This window comes from Haplochromis burtoni, unplaced genomic scaffold (assembly GCF_018398535.1).
Source record: "Haplochromis burtoni strain Fernald_Lab_line unplaced genomic scaffold, NCSU_Asbu1 Contig_495, whole genome shotgun sequence".
Taxonomy (NCBI): Eukaryota; Metazoa; Chordata; class Actinopteri; order Cichliformes; family Cichlidae; genus Haplochromis; species Haplochromis burtoni.
The window spans coordinates 396213-411615 of record NW_024582856.1 but is presented as its reverse complement, the minus strand read 5'-3'; the positions used below and the strand labels follow the sequence as shown (position 1 = coordinate 411615).

The 15403-nt window shown below is 40.5% G+C and overlaps 1 protein-coding gene across 5 annotated transcripts in view; it reads left to right on the top strand.

The window, feature by feature from the left end:
• Positions 1–10419, top strand: part of kmt5b (lysine methyltransferase 5B) — a 14171-nt gene extending 3752 nt beyond the window's left edge. Inside the window, exons 2-11 of one of the 5 annotated variants that reach the window (XM_042213904.1) lie at positions 1596–1631; positions 3608–3865; positions 3952–4099; positions 4201–4366; positions 4446–4555; positions 4886–5052; positions 5161–5180; positions 5268–5404; positions 5557–5756; positions 5992–10419. In XM_042213904.1, the coding sequence (XP_042069838.1) occupies positions 3697–3865; positions 3952–4099; positions 4201–4366; positions 4446–4555; positions 4886–5052; positions 5161–5180; positions 5268–5404; positions 5557–5756; positions 5992–7478 (2604 nt within the window). In that variant the 5' untranslated portion in view covers positions 1596–1631; positions 3608–3696 and the 3' untranslated portion in view covers positions 7479–10419. The other 4 variants (XM_014329045.2, XM_014329046.2, XM_014329044.2 and 1 more) reach the window with 4 other exon arrangements.
• The last annotated feature ends 4984 nt before the right edge of the window (positions 10420–15403 follow it).

Sequence of the window (15403 nt, the reverse complement as noted above, 5' to 3'; positions counted from 1 at the left end):
TTTCAACTATATTTTAGTATTAAAATGAACCTACAAAATAGATTCTATTTTTAGATTCTATTTGGAAAACTCTGATACAAAACTCAATTCCCCTTAATTCAAGGCTGAACTGAAAGCTCACCTTGGGACTTTGAAAGGTTTAACAGATTTGAGAAGCCATAAAAAGTAACTTTAACGCCTTTAAAGATTGTGTTTAAAATATCTCACATGTGGGGTACATGTCAGGTATTTCCTGTATGTTTCATTATTTCTTTTTCTATTTCTTTTATTTACTGCTTTACATTGTAAATGTTCTCAACTTCATAAGTCTCGAATTGATATTTTTATATAATATACTTAACTGTATTTCATGTCAATACTGATAATAAAATAGAAAGGGGGAAAAGGGAATGTGAAAGATAATTTGATTGTTAATCTGTTAGCTAATATGGAAGTAATCCCATACTTAATACCATGAAATAAATCTTTGATTTTTAAATCCTTTTACTTATTTCTCTTTTTTTAATTGTATTTTAAAAAAGATTTTGAAAATCTATTATTTGATTTAAAATTCAGAAAACAATTTTTTTATTGAAAGGTTAATTTTTTAATGTGAAATCCATTTTTGATATGAAGTGTTTATTAATGTATTAATCAATTTTGAAATATTGGCTCAAGTAATGTTTTCTTTTAAATTAAATTATCAAATAATAAATTACTTTAGTCATGTTTAAATAATCAAAATAAATGGTGATTAAATTTTAAAATGCATATTTTATTTTACAATTCATTACAAAAGCACAAAAATTCTTTATTTTGATACATCTGGCGCTTCTGGTCCTCCATACAGTCCTCTTGAAACAGAGCTGAGGGTGCAGTCCCCATACTAATTCTGCTTTATGGAGTATTGGGGTTTATGCATAAACCCCAATTGGGAGGGTACTTTTGAAACCCATTTATAATTAGTAAGGTGTAATTAATGAAGGTAACAAATATTGGAACGTCAGAATATATTTTATAACAAAAATTGGTTAGGGCTATTCTGCGTATAAATACATAAGGATAAGCCTATATGAATGAGGACTACTCTCATTACAAAGTGATGTTGGATAAAAACAAAAGTGCAGAACAAGAAGGACTTTTGTGTTTGGGAAGAGAAGTTTCCATACCCCGATGTCGTTCAGATACGGTTCTCCATAAAATATGCAGCAGAACCAGCTCTTCCCACACCGGTGGATTCTTTAGGAAGTGTAACGAGGTTTGTTTATGCAGCACTACTTTTGTGTACCTCCGACAATTACTGCTACAAACTAAGATACCAATTTTCGGCGTTGTTTAATAAAAAAAAGGTTTAGAAAAATCCCCAATCGTGACCATTTTTCAAGTTTTACATTGAGTTTTTTAATTATGTTTATCCTTTAAGCACAGACGGTAGAGATTGCGTCGTATTTGTTGGACCTATTTTCTTTAGGATGGCTGTGCTGCGTTTTTCTCTGTCCCTCTGTTGTCCGTGGCCGCCATCTTGAATTTTAATGTTAATTTCTTTTAAAAAATGTGTTTCCTGTGTTATTTTCTTTTAGGGTATCGTGCTACATTTGGATTAGTTTAAAGAAGAGCTGTTTTGTTACGCGACGGTTTAGCGTTTTAAGATTGTAAGTATTTTGTGTGTTTGGTGGGGGGTTTTTTGTTGTCGACTGGGGTTATTTAACGATACCAAGCCGTGTAACGCTCTCAGCTTCCTTTTGAACTCATTATGATGTATAACATTACTTACACCCGGTAACTCGTTATTTGCTTTCTTTGATAACGACAGTATATTGTATCTACATGGATTCAGGTACATTAAGTAACTTTTAATTCGCTGAGAAACTGAATATTTAGCCCATCGACCTAGCTAATGGCTTCCATATCAAACAACCTGTGCTAATGCAGTTTGATAGCGTGCGTTAGCTGGTGTATTCCAGTTGTTTGTAGGTAGACTGCATACCGTAAACTATTTGTTGGGACATGCTGGGAGCTAAATGCCGTGTAATCACCGAATATTTCATGATTTTTGAGACGACATAAATTTGATGAGGAGAGACTGAATAACTGCAATTAGTCGTTGCTCACTGACGATCAAGTTAAGTTAGTAGGTGAAGTTTCATGTCGGCTAACACGAATCGGGGAGTGCGTTAATGCTTGAGGATACGCTGAGGGTTTAAATCAGCAGGCCCGGCAAACGAGCCGTATTTGGTCTTTTTTTTTTTTTGCTGAAATTTAGCAGCTTGATAGGGAAACGTCAGAGCAGTTTGTGATGTCGAATTGGTATATTGTGGCATGAGATGGTCCTTAAATATGTGCATCAGTCTAACAGTACTCGACATCAGTCTTTGTTTTTAATTGCGTTTGATGGGTAGTACTTGTGAGACGTGCTTAGTCTTTGGAAAATACCCAGGCATGTAGCCGGCAAGCTAACCACTCTGGCCTCGTTCGTGGTAATTAGCCTCAGGCTAACGAAGCGAACGGTTGGAGAGAGGGGAGTTGTCAGCAAACAATACCCTGCTATATTCACAACTCTGGTACAATTTCGGCCTCAGATTACGGTGTGGCCTTCCGGGTTTCTACTGCCTCTCCCATTCCCCGAGGATGTTGTGTTCTCCAGTAGCTAACGTTAGCTTTTGAACCATAAAGACGAAGCACATTTGCTTCGATCACAACTGCGATGATGCCACACTATAGCGCCCTGGAAACTGCTCGTATGACAGATTTATAAACACCATGGCATGGTAATGAAGCCGAAAACGTGTCTGTCATATGATGCATACATTAACAGGGCAGCACTGTGTGGATGGATGACAGGAGAGAAGTCATTTCTGGTGCACTTGACAGTAAGCCAATGCAGTATGTGGAATTAACGCTAAGCGGCGCTCGAGGATTATTTTTCTGTACTGACATTGCCCAAACCTGAAGTGTCTCACAGCGCTGGGTTCATTCACTGATGCTGATCACATTATGCCAGTAGTGTTTTAAATGGCAGTTTACTGGGCAAACAAAAATAATAACCAATTGTCATCATTGAAAAGCTAAAAGCAGCAAATGTGTCCTTTTTGCTTGAAATTAGTTTGAGATTGATTAAGAGAATAATATTTGTATGTATGTTTGTTCAGATATCAGTGAAATCAGAAAAGAAAGAAATGCAAGAAATGTTTACCTTCACTGTTCTACCTCTGTGATTGCCAAATGGTATCTGAGTAACTTTTCAAATCAGTCTTCTTTATATAGCGTCATTTCACAGCATTGGTTACCTTGGTACAAACCCTACAGTAACTGTGTTCCGCTGTGTTCTCATTACATTACAAACCCAGGTGATGAGGTATCTAAAATGAAGATGCCTTGATGTAGCGATGCTAAACAGAGCAAATAGTGTTCTTAATGCAACATGAAACGTTTGTAGCCAGCAAATTCAATATTAGTTTGTCATTTAGTCAAAAAAATATTCAGCTTGCCTTGAAGTTGGGAACAAAATATTTTATACCTGATTATACCTGATAGATTAACTCTATCATTCCAGTTTATAAGATATTTTCTGTTAATCAATTGAATTTTTGCAGTTTAAAAATTTCTCGTCCGTTTCTTCTTTCACCAGGTTTCAAAGTCTTGTCCCCAGTCTTCCCCACTCAAGAGTGTTGCTTCATCTCAGAGACTAAATGCAACTGGACCAGGGGTCTTGTGGGCATGAAGTGGCTGGGCGAATCCAAGAACATGGTATTAAATGGCAGACGACATGGAAACAAGTTGACTGGCGAGCAGACTGTGAGCCCGAGCCAGACTCGCTCTCAGCATCCACAACGTGCATCTCTGCGCCACAGCAAGAGCCACACCAGAAACCGAAGATGTAGCCGCAGTGAGTTCAATATGCTTGCTTTTACTAATGCAATGATTCTTCAACTGCAGCATACTTTAACTTTAGCATGCTTGTGCTTTTTGTAGGATTTAATGCAGCCAGTCTGGAGGCAGAAAGGCGCTATGTACCCTCCTCTGGAATGACTGCCAAGGAGTTGTGTGAGAATGACGATCTAACCACGAGCCTCATACTGGATCCATATCTGGGCTTTCAGACACACAAAATGAACACCAGGTTAGCAAATATGCATCTGCTAATTTTTTTGCAGCTTCTCCTGAGATTATCCCAGATGATAAGCTTGTAGTTACTTTTGTATCTCAAATGTCTCCTGATAGATTTCGACCTATTAAGGGAAGGCAAGAAGAGCTGAAAGAGATAATTGAGCGCTTCAAGAAACACGACAACTTGGAAAAAGCTTTCAAAGCTTTGACATCAGGAGACTGGGCTCGAAATATATTTCTCCACAAGACGAAGGCTCAAGAAAAGCTCTTCAAGCAGCATGTAAATACACTATTATTATTTTCCCACTATTGTGCAAGCCAGCCATTCAATCACAAAGCTCATTATGTGTTTTCCATAGGTGTTTGTTTATCTGCGCATGTTTGCTACAGACAGTGGGTTTGAGATTCTCCCTTGTAACCGTTACTCATCTGAGCAAAATGGAGCTAAAATTGTGGCAACAAAGGAATGGTGAGAACAAACTGATATATGTTATTAATAACTGTGAACTTTGGTTTTGTTTAAACTTGGCCATTGTCTAGTTCAAAGATAATTCTAGTTACAGTGATTTCAAACTTTTGATCTAATAATAATAATTGTAACACTATTAAAAGTCCTTCACAGGATGTGAGTAAAATATATTAAAACATAAAAAAATAAAACTGCAAAAAGAAGAAACATAAGCAGTTTATTAGAAGTTGGAAGAAACAGATAACCAGAGTTGTGGTAGGATGTGATGTTAACTTACAAACTTGTTTTCAACCTGGGTGATAACCCTTTCTGCCTAATTTAATATCGCAGGAAAAGAAACGATAAGATTGAGTACTTGGTTGGGTGCATTGCTGAGCTCTCAGAGAGCGAGGAGAACTTACTGCTGCGGCATGGAGAGAATGACTTCAGTGTCATGTATTCGACCCGCAAGAACTGTGCGCAGCTGTGGCTTGGACCAGCTGCATTCATCAATCATGGTAGTAATCTTCGTTTTACTTGTGAAAATCTTATCACGCCCTCTTGTTAAAAATTTTGACATCACTGTTTTTCACGAGTATATTAATTGCTGTGCCCTCCCCTCACAGATTGTCGGCCAAACTGCAAGGTAGGCTTTCTTCAGCGTCTTTTGGGATCAGTCACTTTTAAATGTGGAAACTCAGGTTATTAAGACTTTTTCCGTTTGTCTTCTAAGTTTGTGTCAACAGGTCGGGACACAGCTTGTGTGAAAGTTTTAAGGGACATTGAGCCAGGAGAAGAAATCTCGTGCTACTATGGAGATGGTTTTTTTGGGGAAAACAATGAATTTTGTGAATGCTATACGTGTGAAAGGTAGGAGTATACGTCATGAGAAAACTAAACACAGTGTTTGAGTGTGGGTTGGAAAAACAAAAGAATTTGAGTAAAACAAACTCAGAAACTCAGTTGAGTGCGATAAGAACAATTAAACCATACTTTCTTTTTTCCCCCCTTCTGTCATGTAGACGAGGTACTGGTGCTTTCAAATCCAAAGCTGGACTGCCAGTGGAAGTACCGGTGATCAACAGCAAGTATGGATTGCGTGAGACAGACAAGCGCCTCAACAGGCTGAAGAAGCTAGGGGAGGGAAATAGGACCTCAGACAGTCACTCTGTAGGCTCGCACACCGATGTAGACTCTCAGGAAATGCCAAAAACACATCAATGTAAGAGTCCTCTAACAGTTAAACATGTATTTCGTCTGTTGCAGATGTGAAACTCCTTGGGCAATACTGTCTTATATCTCTTAATTGTACCATGAATCATCCCCAGTAATCTGTATTATTTGTGCTGCAGGACTCCACTAGAAGTCCAAAATGTTACATTTTATTTCTTTTTTTCTATATGCAGTTACTTATCTAAAAACATTATAATGTGCAGCCTTTTCTGTTTTTCCTCCAGCTGCCAGAAAAAGAACATCATCATCGTCATCATCATCTGGCCTGAAGTATAAAAACAGGACTCAAACCAGACAGACTTTGTCAAGAGCCCTTACTACCTCATGTTCAAAACAAGGTCGCGCAAACAATAACAGGGTACCAAAGAGACTAAGATCCCAATCTAAGCCTTCGCTAAGTAAAGTCCAGTTGCGAAGTCGGAAGAGGGGTGCAGAGCCCAAGGCACTGGCCAAACGAGAGACCTGCCAGTTGGGTCTCACGGACTCAAAGATGTCGCTGTGTAAAGGCATCACTGTAAAGAAGGAGAAGGATGGGCAGGAGCTAGTGCAGCAGACACTGGGCCAGCAAGGCTATCTGACACGTCATACTGCCAAGGAAAATGGCCACCTCCCAGCTGTGCAGAGCAGCGAAGGCAGCCAGTGTTCGATGTACAGAACTCGCAGGTCCACAAGGACCCTTGTAAAGGCTCGGGAAACAGCATCTGGTGTTAAGCTAGAGCCCAGCGCCATGGATGGTTTGAGTCCAGTCCCTGGTGGGGTGGTCATCAAAACAGAGCCAGCTGACATGGAGGAGTACCTCCACCACGGAGTTGAGCTAGAACATCCATCATTAGATGCTGGCTATGCCAGAAGACGCTCAAGCACCAGGCAGAAACGGCCAGCACGGATCAGGGCCGAGCGGACAATTAAATGCGAAGACACATATGGGGAGTCCTTCATGCAAGTGGTTGGCAGCCATGCTGCAGAGTTCTCAGATTGTGGAAATATGCTTTTGAGCTTTGCTGACCAACATAGAGACTACAATTGCGTCACCCATGGCAGCAAATCTTTCCACCGGGACAAGGGAAAGGGTAGTTGCCGGTCTCAGGACAAGGGGAAGAAGAAGCGTCGGATCACAAGATACGATGCTCAGTTGATCCTAGAGAATAACACAGGCATCCCCAAACTGACGCTCCGCCGGCGGAGGGATAGCAGCAGTAGCAAGACCACTGACCCCAACGATCCTGTTGGCTCCTCCCATCTTTCGGCATCTACGGTCAATTCACCTTCTTCGAGCAAAATTAGCATAAAGTTCAGCAAGGATCATGACAAGGATAAAGGCAGCTCCTACATCGCCAAACTGAATAACGGTTTTGCCCCTGTGGTCCACAGCAATTCCACCAAGCTGAAAATCCAGTTGAAGCGGGAGGATGATGCACGAAGACTATCACAGACAAAGGTGGACCAGATTTCCTTTAATGGAGACATGAGTCAAGGTCTAGAGACCAGGAATGGTGGACATCTGACCCAAAAGGTCCTGGCAGACCCTTCGTCTGATGATGAGGACAAGGAAGTGGAGGATGACGATGACTACTTTGATAATGAGTTTGAAGACGATTTCATTCCACTTCCTCCAGCAAAGCGGCTCCGACTCATTGTGGGTAAAGACTCCATAGACATTGATATCTCCTCCAGGAGGAGAGAGGATCAGTCTCTGAGGCTCAATGCATAAGCGGTGGACTTTTCCCTGTAAATATAGACGACCTGCTAATCAACTGTTGTGTTGATGTAAAAGAAGTACAGTAATTTAAAAAGAGAGAGAGAGAGAGAGAAATTGAACATTATTAGAGGGTGCTGTTAACTTGAAACAAATTTGTTGTTCACTCTGTCACTTTATTTCATATAAAGACCAACCACCCAAAATATTGATTAATGGAAATTTTACAAGTCCATCCCGTGATAGGAATCTTTCTCATTTTTGGGAATGATCTAGCTGGCTCCTAAGTGAAAACAGAATTTGTTTTAAGCTAAACTATTCCTTTAAGTAAATGCACTTGTTTATTCATAATGGACGTGGATATTGTAGAAAGTGTACAGTATGGTGATTATTCCTCTCTGTCTCATAGGCAGGTATTTTACTGAACTTTTGGTTTTTGTCTCTAGTTGGTAAGTTTCAGTAGGCAAACTGCACTGAATGAACAGTGTAGAGTGGTTGGTCCAGAGGCATTGTAACATCATCCAGACAGTCCTTTAGGATGCAGGTGCCATGTTCTCATTATTCAAGTAGTTTTCCTGGGAAAGAATGTCTTTTTTCAGAGTATAATTTAAGTTCATCATGTGTATGTATGTGTAGAATTGAATTATGATGTTAAATTTAGGCTATCATGGGCTTACCCACAGGAACAGTTTTTATATATGGTATATCAGGTAGGTAGAGCCTGATCGATCCTTATACTAAATCTTTGCTACCCAAAAATTCGGTATTGCATGCTTAAATAAAAATAGCAAGTGAGTTGTATTGGAAGAGGGACATGCATTAGTTTAAAGTGAAAAATGAATGAAACGTCAAAAGTTCCTCTTGTGGTAATATGATTACAGCTCCAAAAGTTAGTTAATCTCTGTGGACTCCCATGATAAAAAGTGTTACACAGTTGAATAATTACACATTTTACAGCAGAGTTTTGGTAGCTACTTTGGGAGGTTATTACTCCCTTCATAACAACTGTGTGACTCTAGATTTTGCTCAAGTCTTTATCGACTTAAGATTATGCATCACTTTTTGTATAACTGATAGTTAGTGCCACACGCTGTCTGCAGGATGTCACCTCAGGTGATTGAAGTCACAGAACTGGATCTCTTGTCTGTGTTTTTTGTTGTCTGTTTTAGTACAAAATGTTTTTTTGAGTGGTTATTTTTCTGAGAAGTCTGTTCTCCAGGTTTAGGGTGTCAGATTCCTGTGTTTTTGTGTTACTCAGTACTAATTTGCAGGAACAGGTGCGATTCACCTTTCTACCAAACAAAGCTAGCATTAGCTGTTAACATAGCACCCCAGCCACTCATTGTCATATGGTCACTTCAAACAAACCAAAAAAAAAAAAAGTAAAGCAAGCCACAATGCAAATGCTGAGGCTTTAAATAAACTTTTATATTTTGTCTACAGTAATTCACAAAGTAGTTAGGAACTTGCAGTGGAGGCACCCCACCATTTTTCTCCCGCCGTGATGCTACTTTGCTGCAAGTGATATGGACAGCAAGAGGATCCTTTCTTTTTTTTTTCCTTTTTTCTTTTTTTAAATAAAAGGTATTAATATTGAGGTTTCTCAAACAATATGTGTGGGTCTACAGATAGATCTGTGGTAGGCTTATATATTGGTCAGGCTCTGTTATGTGTTGGAAACAACTGACAGAGTAAACAAGTAATCCAGCTTTAGCAGCAAGGAACGTGTGTTTTTCATTGTTCAGACATTGAGCACATTTCTTTGTGGTAAATCCCTGTAGCTTGTTCAGTGATGTAAATACACACTTTAAGCAGCATAATTTAAAAAACAACATCAAAAACAATTTTATAATCCAGCATACATAAAATTGTATTCTTCAAAGTTTTTCATTTCTGGAGCTACTCTGTAATGGTAACATGGCACATGTGGTAGTTCAAGGTCATTCAGATCCACTTTTAAAGGCTACCAGTATATGCTTTTGAAATCCGAAATGTTAAAAGTAATGTACAGAATGACTGGCTTCCGTGTCATCGTTGAATGATGTTTTTCTCCACACTCACTCTTCACTGTGAGAGTTTGTAAAATCAGAAGTGATGTCTGTTGACACTAGACTTTGCAGAGGAACCTTTCACTGTTTCAAATGTTCTTGAACTTTTGAATCTTGTACTGAGGCTTTCTTTTTTCTGTTTTTTTCCCAATATACATTCTGTGGTGCTACTTTTATTTCCTTCATACCTGTTTGATTTTCTCTTCCATGTACGAATGGCAGCATTAACCTAGAATTTAGAAATACAGTGTATCACTTATATGTTTAGTCACTTGTTGTTTTTTAGTTTCCTTTACAGGAGCGCATATACTTTCCAACAGCATTAGGTGCCTTAAAGAGCATTTTGACAAAATTTCTCACATAGCTAATCATGAAAGAGTGTAAATGCTAAGCCATCTGTTTTTCCCAGAGAAACACTTCATCAAAAGCCCACCGTCAGTCCTTCTGTATATTATTTTCTTATTGTGTGGATGTAAATGAACAGCCCAAGGGATCAAGACTGAGACTCAATGTTAATCTTATTTCCTGTGTTTAATATGTACTGTTGACATCACCAGCAGCTAATCACCATTTTGACCATGCTCAGTGTGGCCCCAATATCCCCTCCTTTGGACTTGTCCATCCCACACTGTAAACTCTTCCAGGTGTTACCATCTGTGTGGTCCTTGTCCAATAGAAAGCTGTCACAATAACCAGCTCACTCAAAAAGTAAAAAGAAAAACATCTAAACAAATGTGAATAATTTGCGGAAATTTTTAGCGTGTTGCGTGGGTAGTGGGAATCATGTAAAGACAAATAAAAATGGGCAGTGCATATATTGTCCAATATGTAAATCATGTGAACACATCTTGTACTTATTTAACAGTTTTGAATACTTGAAAACTATATAAAGTTTCTTTGTGACTCTTGTTCCTTGAGCGTTTTGAGTTCTGCTGTTAAAGTGTACAATTTCCCCCTATTGGTGCTAGGACATGTGCCTTGAAAAGTTCAGTTGTGCATTTTCCGAAGAAATTGCAAACTAATATTAGAAAACATAGTTTAAACACAGGATGCAAACTAATCACACCATTGTGATGAAAGTTCTATATAGCATATTATTTCCTAATATTAAAAACGCTCTGAATCTGCTGTAAGCACTTCAACTGGAATAGCTAAAAAACAGTATGTACCTTTTAGTTCTAAGGTTTTACATATCAACCTCAGATAAATAGCAGCACATTACACAGTGCCATTATTCAACAAAAACTAAGCCAGAATGTAGAAGCAGTGTGTGAAAACTAAGTCTGCCTTTACTGCTTCTATTAAGAGGGCAGGTAGCAGCCAGATTCTGCTAATCAGATGTGCTGGATGAACTTATTATTCCAAACAGTTTAAAGTGTCATTCTTCAGCGAGAAACATTAGTAAGTGGAAAATGCCTAAGACAGTCAGTATTCCCGGGAGTCAACATTTCAGTAAATTTACCCCAAGGTGAAACCATGAAATAGTGAAATAATTTTTAAAAATCTGAAGACAAAAGTCTCAGGCTCTAAGGGCCTCAGCATGTTAAACGTTGGGAAAAAAAAGTTGAAGTTCATGACAGTTAAAAAAAAGACAGAATAAATCAATATGTAAATATCTGACCATAATGCACAGTACCATGTTTTGAGAAAGCTTAACAGCATATTGATACCCCCCCCAAATCAGCTGTCAAGCAGTAGTGCCGGGTTGATAATTTGATTAAACTTCCGATATACCAAAGTATTCTGCAGTTAAATGTGAAGCTATCTGTCTGAAAGCTAAATAATCAAGTGGTGGAAAGGTCCAGTCAAAGTAATGCCCTTAACCCAATTGATGGGGTCTTAGGTGAGTTGTGCACAATAATAATAATGGATTGGATTTACACTGAACAAAAATATAAACGCAACACTTTTGTTTTTGCTCCCATTCCCCATGGGATGGACGTAGAGACCTAAAATTCATTCCAGATACACAATATAACCATCCCTCCCAAACAGTGGTCACAAATCAGTCCAAATGTGTGGTAGTGGGCACATCTGCTATATTGAGATAATCCATCCCACCTCACAGGTGTGCCACATCAGGATGCTGATCTGACATCATGAGTAGTGCACAGGTGTACCTCAGACTGCCCACAACAAAAGGCCACCCTGGAATGTGCAGTTTTGTCTCACAGCAAAATGCCACAGATGCCACAAGCAATGAGGGAGCGTGCAATTGGCATGCTGACAGCAGGAATGTCAACCAGATCTGTCGCCCGTGCATTGAATGTTCATTTCTCAACCATAAGCCGTCTCCACAGGCGTTTCAGAGAATATGGCAGCACATCCAACCGGCCTCACAACCGCAGACCTCGTGTAACCACACCAGCCCAGGACCTCCACATCCAGCAGGTTCACCTCCAAGATCGTCTGAGACCAGCCACCCAGACAGCTGCTGGAACAATTGGTTTGCACAACCAAACAATTTCTGCACAAACTGTCAGAAACCGTCTCAGGGACGCTCAACTGCATGCCCGTCGTCCTCATCGGGGTCTTGACCTGACTCCAGCTCGTCGCCGTAACAGACTTGTGTGGGCAAATGCTCACATTCGATGGCGTCTGGCACGTTGGAGAGGTGTGCGCTTCACGGATGAATCATGGTTCACATTGTTCAGGGCAGATGGCAGCTGAGAATGTCCCAGTTCTTGCATGGCCAGCATACTCACCGGACATGTCACCCATTGAGCATGTTCGGGATGTGCTTGACCGGCGTATACGACAGCGTGTACCAGTTCCCACGAATATCCAACAACCTCGCACAGCCATTGAAGTGGAGTGGACCAACATTCCACAGGCCACAATTGACAATCTGATAGACTCCATGCGACGATGTGTTGCACTGCATGAGGCAAATGGTGGTCACACCAGATACTGACCGGTTCTGGGTCCCCAGACCCCCAATAGCGCAAAAAACTGCACATTCCAGGGTGGCCTTTTGTTGTGGGCAGTCTGAGGTACACCTGTGCACTACTCATGATGTCAGATCAGCATCCTGATGTGGCACACCTGTGAGGTGGGATGGATTATCTCAATATAGCAGATGTGCCCACTACCACACATTTGGACTGATTTGTGACCACTGTTTGGGAGGGATGGTTATATTGTGTATCTGGAATGAATTTTAGGTCTCTACGTCCATCCCATGGGGAATGGGAGCAGTAACAAAAGTGTTGCGTTTATATTTTTGTTCAGTGTATATAGCGCTTTTCAAGGCACCCAAAGCGCTTTACAATGCCACTATTCAGTCACTCTCACATTCACACACTGATGGAGGCAGCTACAGGTGTAGCCACAGCTGCCTTGGGGCAGACTGACAGAAGCGAGGCTGCCATATCGCACCATCGGCCCCTCTGGCACAGTAGCACAGTGAAAATATCTGTAAGCTATATGAAGTTTATTTGTATCTCTTGTTCGAGTTCTGATATTGAAGTTCCACGCTTGTTACAACAAACATCCCAGTATGATTTAATGCAAAAAGTGAAGATATCAAAACAAAGTTAAGATTTTGCCATTCACAGTGTTGGTCAAGTTACTTGAAAACAGTAATTAATTACTGATTGTTTCTCCAAGTAAGTTATTCCGTGACTTTAATGATTATTTATTTTCAAATCTAATTAGTTACTTTATTACTTTTTAAAAACATGACACACAACCTGAATACATTATAAAGTAATAGACCTTTCAGACCAATTTTATTTTTTCTGCATAATCCATCATATAACCCAGAAACCATTTGCTCTCAGCTCATTAAGTGTCTGTCCTCTGCCTTGATGCTGGGTTTTCTCATGGAACTGATCTAAAATCAGGTGTGTAATTATGCCATGTTTGGGTAGGATTATTGGATGCCTCATGTCAAGCGGTAAGGAAGCCTTCATTAACCGCCCTCCTACCCTGAGAACACCGTCTTGCAATATTGGGTCAAGTTGGAACAAAGGATGGCTCTGTGGTAATTTACCATGGTTCAGTGCTTGGATTTCCTCCTTGAAAGCATCTTCTTGTGCTAATTTTATAAGCACATGACTTGCTTTTCTCCTGTCTTCCACATTTATACCCTTTGTTGCATTGGCTCTTTTGGCTAGTTGCTGGATCCTAGCAACTACATTTACTGCTGTATGCCATTTTGAGAACCTTTAGAGTCTCTCCAAGAAGTTCCTGTCCTCTACTACCTTTGTTTGTAGTATTTGTGTCGTTTTGACCGCTGGATCACCTACCAGAAGGTCTGGAGTTGAGTCTGGTGTGACAAACTCTCTTTCCCACAGGAAATGAGGTCCAATGAGCCAATTTGAACTGATCCGTTCCGCTACTGTGAGGCCTCTGGTTTCTCCTCCAGCGCAACTTTAAAGGAGAAGGTGTCACTGCTTACACTCCACCTTACTCCCAACACAGTCTAAAATGGGAGTTCATGATGACTGATGTCCACTTCCTGGGCTCCACTAGCTCGTTCACTATCTGGAATTAACTCCAGGACTTCTCTGTTGGCTGCTGTAGGATGTTCCCTTTCATTTTGGCCCGCAAGATACTTCATTGCATAATTTGCGCAGCCTGGTGAGGATGCGGCCCCGAAAAGATGGACTTTCATGCGATATTCTTTTGGCTCTGTGTTTGTTTCACCATTTTCCCACCACAGGAATCGCAAGTAATTTCTGTCCTCTCTGTTTACATGAAATCTGTGAAACATCTTCTCTACATCACAGATGATTGCAATTGGGTGTTGGCGAAATCGGCAGAGTACTCCAGTCAAACTGTTAATGAGATCAGGTCCAGTCAAGAGGTGATCATTCAGAGCTGTGCCACTGTACTTTGCAGAGCAGTCAAACACAACCCTGATTTTTTACGGTTTTCTCAGGTGATAGACGCCTTGATGTGGAATATACCACATATTTCCTTCTCTGGGATCATCTTCAGCTCTTTCAGCATCACCTTCCTTGAAGACATTGTCCATGAACCTTACATAATCATCCTTAAATTTGGGATTTTTCTCAAACTTCCCTTTCAGGTGCTTAAGTCGCACCAGAGCCAGAAGTTTATTTTCTGGCAGCTGAGGGCGTGCCTTAAAGGGAAGTGGCATCTCTAGGTGCCCATCAGCATTCTGGTGTATTTTCGCATTTAGCAGTTGCATGAACTGTATGTCATCTTGTGATATGCTCTTTTCTCCAGGAGCTGTGTCTTTGAAGTCTGACTCAAGCACTCTGATGATGGTGGCTGGTGTCAAGGGTGGAAGTTCCTTAACAGATAAGCGATGGCACAGGCCTGTCACTTCTGCTGATGTTGCCATTTTTTGTGAACTGCCAACAATGCTCCAGCCCAGGTCTGTCTTGATTGCATATGGCTCTTCGTCACCTCCCGCGATTACTTGCCGTGGTGCCAGTGCTCTAGGACAGTCGTAGCCTATTAACAGCCCGACCTTGCAATCCATTAACTCAGGCATCTCCTGTGCTATTCTGATTAGATGTTCCCATCTTTTGGCAGTTTCAGAGGTGGGAATGTGTGAACGTTCAAGTGGGATGAAGTCTCTGGTATAGGCAAGTGGCAAGTTGATAAAGCTTTTGGAGGAAAACCCTCTAACTCTGAGCCCACTAACTCTTTCGCTCTGAACAATGGAATCTCTTCCCATCATAGTGGTTAGCTTTAACTTCACTGGCTCTAAACTCATCCCCATCTCCTCACATACCCCTTGATCTACAAAAGTGTTGCTACTCTGTGTATCTAATAGAGCATACACTAAGGTCTCTCTCTCTGGAGTGGTGGTTGAAGAAACCCACACAGGCACGATCATGGATGTGCTCCCACCATCTCCTCTGTCCATGCAACAAGAAAGTGCAGATATGTTTTCTTCTGCCTGCATTCTAAAAA